Below are 6,672 nucleotides of genomic sequence, written 5' to 3' on the forward strand. Positions count from 1 at the left end.
TAGCTAATGTTAGGGAAATCTGTTTAACGCGTTTCTGGATTTTTTAAAATTGATATGGGCATATCAGATTTTTAAATAACCAGATAGTCATATCAGTATCGGCCTCAAACATCCTTTATCGGTCGGGCTCTGTAGCTTTCTGCAAACTTTACTCAACTATTAGAGGGACTGTTTCCAGGTGCAGATTAATTGGTTTGGTGTTCTAGTATTTACAACAGCAGGCAAATCTATTCAATTTTATTCATAGTGTCAAATCACAACCAAAGTTATCTCAGGACACATTACAGATAGAGTAGGTAAACACAGAAGTATGACTTTATAATACTTATAGCAGTGGGTGTAATGGAATGATGACAGTGTATGTGAAATCAAGTCAAAATAAAGTAGAAGAAAGCTGTCACTCAGTGTGCAACAGTGTGGCTTACTGATGTGTTTTTTGACACCAATGGATCTCTACGAGGAATACGCTATTTCAGGATTTGGATTTGGAATAATTAATTAGTAACAGGATCAATTTGTTGTTGGTTCTGGTCTTTTCGTGGGATCTGTAGACGATCAGAAAGATTCCCAAAACATTCAAAGAAATGTTCACCTGCGGTGAAGAATGTCTCCTCTGTGTTCCAGGTCGACCTGGTTAAGGCTAAGGACAGGCTGCTGGATTTCACCGCAGAGTTGACGTGTGGAGTGGTGAACGGACGCAAAATGCGGATCAGGCCAGTGATCAAGCCTCCATGGGCTGACAAGAGACCAGAGAGGGAGTCCAAGTTGCAGCTGGACGAGGACAACACGGGGTCCGAGGACAACGAGGGGCCCGAGGACAACGCGGCGCTCGAGGGCAGCGCTGAGCCAAACTCTGTGCTGAGCAAAGAGCAGCTGAAGGCGCTGAAGAGCCAGCAGGGCTGGCCGCACTTTAAGGACGTCTTCATGCTCTCCTCTGTGGACAGAGAGGACGTGGAGACGCTGAAGGTACACGTTAGATTATGGTCACAGCAGGGAAAACTGTGAACGGGATACAAGTGTTTTTTTAGGTTTATAAGAAAGCTCAACTTCAGTATTGGTCTCATCGCATTTCTGTATCAATCAGAATCAATCATTGTAATCAATCAATTTTATTTTGTTGTCAAAGAGCTACTTTATGGCTGCAGCAAAGCCAGGATCGTGGCAGTACCACAGTGAGGTCCTGACAGACCAGAGTCCAGAGGAAGTCTGCACCAACATCATCAGAGAGAAGCTTCTGGAGTATCTGCCCCAGGAAGTGCCCTATTCAATGACACAGGTGAACCAATTTGGCAGGGACACTCTTAGTCACACGTGACTGATGACACGCATCACATCTCACTGCCCTGACTCTGTAGCTCTACATGCTGACATGCACTTTGATGCTGCTTTGGGCCCCAGCCTCCATCTGCTTGACTTTTGCTCTTCATATGCACCCTGGAGGGCCCTTTTGTATACGCCATGTCCCATTCAGGGCCTTATTTTCATAGCTCCCTGCAGGTTATTTCTCATGTTGGTCTGTATTGACTGCTACTGTATTACTGGAACTGTGAAAACTGTATTGCAGTCTTCATTAGTTACTATGTGTTTCTGACAAACTAACAAACACATGAATAGACATTGGACACTTAGATATCCCAGTCCGGCTCATCTGGAAGACATCTTTTATACACTTGCAAAGAACTCTGGGACATGTAGCAGCGTTCACTGCTCTTAGCCAACAGCTGACTTCCACATTGCTCCACATTGACCTCCACTTTCTTGACTTTTGTAGAAGTGAGTACATTTTTCTGTTTTGTGATTAACAATCTTTTTTAAAACATACAAAACCTACAACTTACATGAACACATCACCACCCCCCCCCCCGTTCGACATCACCACCCACCCCGACAAAAATCAAGACAGATAACCCAGTAACTACATTTTTCAAGACCATTCAACAAAATAGACAATAAACCGTAATCAAAATAAACATAGGTATAAATGATAACAGCATAAGCCCATCTTACACGTCCCCCCCCCCCCCCCCCCCCCCCCACACAAAGCCAGTCGTCCCCCTGTTCTAGTGTAGAACATCCAATCGGCAAACCGTTTGTATGACACTTATCAAACGCTGACACCCTAGCCATGTCAAAAGCTCACCGGTTGACTGCACCCCTTCATTCTTCCATCCTCTTAAAATAATCTGCCTGGCTATCATCTAACTACTACATGATTAATATATTTAAATGTGTCTGTTTCAGTCTGTTGAACTCTGGCAGGAAGGAGAAAATGGCGAGCTCGATATTTCGGTCAAACTTTATGCCAAGAAAGATACTCACATGGTAAGTGCTCTCCACACAGTTCTGTTTATTTTTTTTTATTTTTTTTTATGTAGTTTGTGTAAATAATTTGTAGGTCCTGTGTACTAAATATGAGCTTTGAAAACATACTGTATGTCCATGTGAGAACTTATGTTTACCGATATAAGTATTTTAAGTATGTGTTTAGTTTCACATACATTTAATTTAATTTCGGTTTTCTTCAATGTCAAGGACATACACGTATATATATATATATATATATATATATATACACACACACACACACACACACACACACACACACACACACACACACACACACACACACCATCTGTTTTAGGCCCTTTGTTATCCCGATTAAGACACTGAAATGTTATGACCTGTTCATCAGTTACATGTAATATGAATGCATCATAAACACACTGCTCAGGTAGCGATACCACCGTTTGTTGGGCCTGACCGGACCCAACAAACACGTGACTGGACCAAGTCAAATCTTTCCCTCCGCCTGTAGCCTCCCTGATGGATTCTGGTATCCATTTGCCTCCCCCCCCCCAATACCTCCACATTCCTTTTTCCTTGTGTTTTGAACTTGTAAATATTTGAGTAGCCTTTCTCAACCATACATATTTGATGTGGCAAAGAATATCTGAATCTGTGGTGCTGAAATGATTCGAGGCCAATGAGCTCCCAGAAGACTGACTCCGACCGTTCTGCAGCTTTCACATTCAACACGGGAGTGGCTCCAGAAATGGAGATCAGGTAGAACTCACACGGATCCAATCTATTTCATCGATATTTCCTGGTACTATCTTGTCCATTTGTTTTTTTTTTTGACTAAATCTAAAAGGACTTGCAATCCCACAGGTGTAAAACAGAATACAGTTTGCATGAATGCAGCTAACCCTCCTGGTGTCTTCGGGTCAAATTGGACCCCTTTCCAAAAAGTTTCTATATCTGATATATATCTGATTGTTCCCAACAATGCTCCTCACAAGTAAATTAATAATCAGTTCACTGCTTTCATTGATTTTTGGTTTTTTGTCAATTTTACACATTTGGAGAAAAAACAATTGGCAAGAACTTTAAAAAAAAAAAAAAGAGAGAAAAATGTCAAAGTGACTAAATGTGAACAAATGTCAAATAAAGTGACAAAAATGTCAAAAGATCTTGAATAAGTAACAAAATGTCAAAAACGTGACAATGAAAAAAAAAAAAAAAGCTTTCAAAATTTGGGAAAAACTCAGGGAAATTTCAAAGGCTCGAAAGTCGACAAATATTGAAAAGGTGACAAAATCATTGTGCGGGGGGGGGGGCACAAAAGGGTCGAAAAGACGACCATAACCTAATAAAAGGTTTTTCATTTTTAGTTTTGACTCAGAAAAACAAAGGCTGGAAGACAACATGAGGGTTGAGTCATATTTCACGCAAAGAATTCATTTTGTAAACCTGCATAACTCTAAATACGCAAACGAAAAGCCCGGGCCCTGTCTATTTACTGGTGCCTGATGCTGCTGTATTTCCTGTGTCTGCAGAGGATGGTGATAGGCACCGGGGGCCAGATGGTGGCCCGGATGGCCCGAGAGGCCGGGGAGGACCTGAGCCGCGTCTTCCTGAGGGAAGTGAGGCTGAAGCTCTCAGTCAAGCTGAGGAAGTGAAGAGGAGGACGGGTTTGAACGGTGAACAGGTGGAAACTAGGGCCGCACATTATAAGCTGCTTTTGTTTTGTTACGGTCCTCCTGATATCAACTGGCACAATCATCGCATCGCGAAAGACTCTCAAAGATTTTATAGCGTTAGTTGAAAGGAAATATAAATAGTTTTTTTTGTGCTTTCTTTTTATATTCAAGTCAATGTTCAGTTTGTTCAATAAAACAATGTAAGAAAAGATTTCCTTTCATTTGTTTGAAATTCAACATGCAATTTGTTGCAGAATACTGAAAGCGGCAGAAATGCAGAACTAAGTACACTGTGATATATGTTTATGTATTGCAAGTAGTATCGTTATCGCGATATTCATCGACATGATTGCATATTTTGCTCATATAAGGCAGCCCTAGTGGAAACAGACTCTGAAGAATGGAACAAAGGATATAGATCTCGTCCTGACTCAGCTGTCCCCAGTCCCAGAGCTCCCACTAAGACACAGGAACTCTTAATATTGACTTACATCGTCTTCATGCATCAGAAGAAGACACCTTACATGCACCTTACATTCCTCATAAGACATTATTAAAGATTTTTATGTAGAGATGTTACCTACAGTGGATTGCCTAAGTTTACACACCTGTGCTAAAGTTGATTAAAAAGTTGATTTAAAATCTTTTGGAAATTAATTTAATGCCTTAATTAAAAAGATTATGGAAAATCCAACCTTTTAAGAATGCCAATTTTCTTTGTGAATGAATAATGTATTGTAAATAAATAAATATTCTTCCTTAAAATACAGGGGGCATAAATATACACCCCCCTATGTTAAATTCCCATAGAGGCAGGCAGATTTTTATTATTCTTATAAAGGCAAGTTATTTCATGGATCAGGAGACTATGCATCCTGATAAAGTTCCCTTGGCCTTTGGAATTAAAATACCCCCCCCCCCCCAATCATCATCATCACATACCCTTCACCATATATAGAGATAGGCATGGTGTTATTTCAGTTAGCTTAATAGCTGGTTAGAGTTGCATTAAGAAATGATGTTATGGAAAGTTCCCCATGCCTATCTCTATGTACGGTGAAGGGTATGTGATAATGGGGGAGGGGGGGGGGGGAGGGGGGAGGGCGGGGGGCAAGGGAACTTTATCAGGATGCATAGTATTCTGATCCATGTAATAACTGGCCTTTAAAAATAAAGATCTACCTGTCTCTATGGGAATTTAACACAGGGGGGTGTATACTTATGCCCCTGTATTTTAACATAGGGGGGTGTATACTTATGCCCCCTGTATTTTAACATAGGGGGGTGTATATTTATGCCCCCTGTATTTTAACATAGGGGGGTGTATATTTATGCCCCCTTTATTTTAACATAGGGTGGTGTATATTTATGCCCCCTGTATTTTAAGGAAGAACATTTATTTATTTACAATACATTATTCATTCATAAAGAAAATCTGTGTCCTTAAAAGGTTGGATTTTCTTAAATTTTTTGAATTAAGGCATTAAAATCAATTTCTAAAATATATTTTTTTTATTCCTCTTTTTAATCAACTTTAGCATGGGGGGTGTAAACTTAAGCAAGCCACTGTATAAAGTGTTGTTATTAAGGTGGGGGAAACCTGGGGGGTGCCCCATCTAAATCCCTAAAGTGGAGAAAATATGTCCATTAAAAAACAGCTTAAACTAAATAGAATTGTTGGCATTTATTTAGCAAAGATGCATTTTAGGCAACAAACATGACACAGACTCTCATCAAATGGATGTCTTGACACAAGTTTGTCAGTGTGTTCGTGGCTGAGCAGGTTTTGGCGAGCTGTGAAAAGGCCGATGGTTTATCTTTGGCTCTCAGAGCTTGTTACTTGGCGGACGCCTCGCGCCTAGCGGGACCTGCACAGTCATGTTCACTCAAATGTCCCTGATGTACCATCCCACCCCCGTTCCCTCCACTCCCACATCACTTTAGCCTTCTCCACTGCCTTTGAAGTGTGGCCATCCATCCCTGCGACTATCACTTTCTGTTCCGCTGCTTTCTTCCTTTTTTCTCTCTCCTCCTCCCTCTGCTTTTTTGGCTCTTCTAAAGCCCCGGCTCTGCCCCCGAGGGCTGAATTGTCTCCCTAATGGATGGCAAAATGGAGCACTAACCTGATGCTAAAATGGGTCAGATAATGGTGATTGGATTCCTTCCCTGCTGCCTGTGAGTTAACTCGGCGGTTACTCTATCCGGGGCATCTTGATGAATAACCAGCTAGTGGCCCAAAGCGAGGGGCGACAGGAGGGAGAGGGAGAGGCCTTGAATGTCTCACAGAAGCTGCGTCAGCCCCTCGAGCTCTCCCTGCTCTCTGCAGCGGCTGCTTCCCAGTGATTAGATAAGCCCGTTGCACAGCAGAGATCAGCACTTAGACAAACCAACTGCTGCTTGAAAATATTACAGCTGACGTACGTCAGCCGGCACATTAAAATAATCCGTCAAACGCGAGATATTTAGAATGCTCACGCCCTGATTTGGATGTGTTTTTACCAAACAAAATGAGGTAGTCGTTCATTCGGGAGCCGTAAACTTTATTTGACATGCATCCACAAGTATGTCTCAAAAATGGGATCTAAAGATTGCCTCCAGAAGCTCTTGTGTAACACATCAGTGTGAGAAATTCATATCTAACTTCGCGTTCGTTCGGATCTCTGAGGAAAAGGAGGCTGAAGGTCAAATTGAG

The 6,672-nt window shown here is 41.6% G+C and overlaps 1 protein-coding gene across 2 annotated transcripts in view; it reads left to right on the forward strand.

Annotated features, from left to right (window-relative positions):
- Positions 1-4,106, forward strand: part of eral1 (Era-like 12S mitochondrial rRNA chaperone 1) — a 10,162-nt gene extending 6,056 nt beyond the window's left edge. Inside the window, exons 8-12 of one of the 2 annotated variants that reach the window (XM_032533809.1) lie at positions 625-780; positions 817-966; positions 1,127-1,276; positions 2,242-2,322; positions 3,837-4,106. In XM_032533809.1, coding sequence (XP_032389700.1) covers positions 625-780; positions 817-966; positions 1,127-1,276; positions 2,242-2,322; positions 3,837-3,959 — 660 coding nt within the window. In that variant the 3' untranslated portion in view covers positions 3,960-4,106. Of the gene's footprint in view, positions 1-624; positions 967-1,126; positions 1,277-2,241; positions 2,323-3,836 lie in introns of both variants that reach the window. The other variant, XM_032533808.1, reaches the window with a different exon arrangement.
- Positions 4,107-6,672: the final 2,566 nt, after the last annotated feature.

The sequence above is a fragment of the Etheostoma spectabile genome, chromosome 13 (assembly GCF_008692095.1).
Source record: "Etheostoma spectabile isolate EspeVRDwgs_2016 chromosome 13, UIUC_Espe_1.0, whole genome shotgun sequence".
NCBI classification, from domain to species: Eukaryota; Metazoa; Chordata; class Actinopteri; order Perciformes; family Percidae; genus Etheostoma; species Etheostoma spectabile.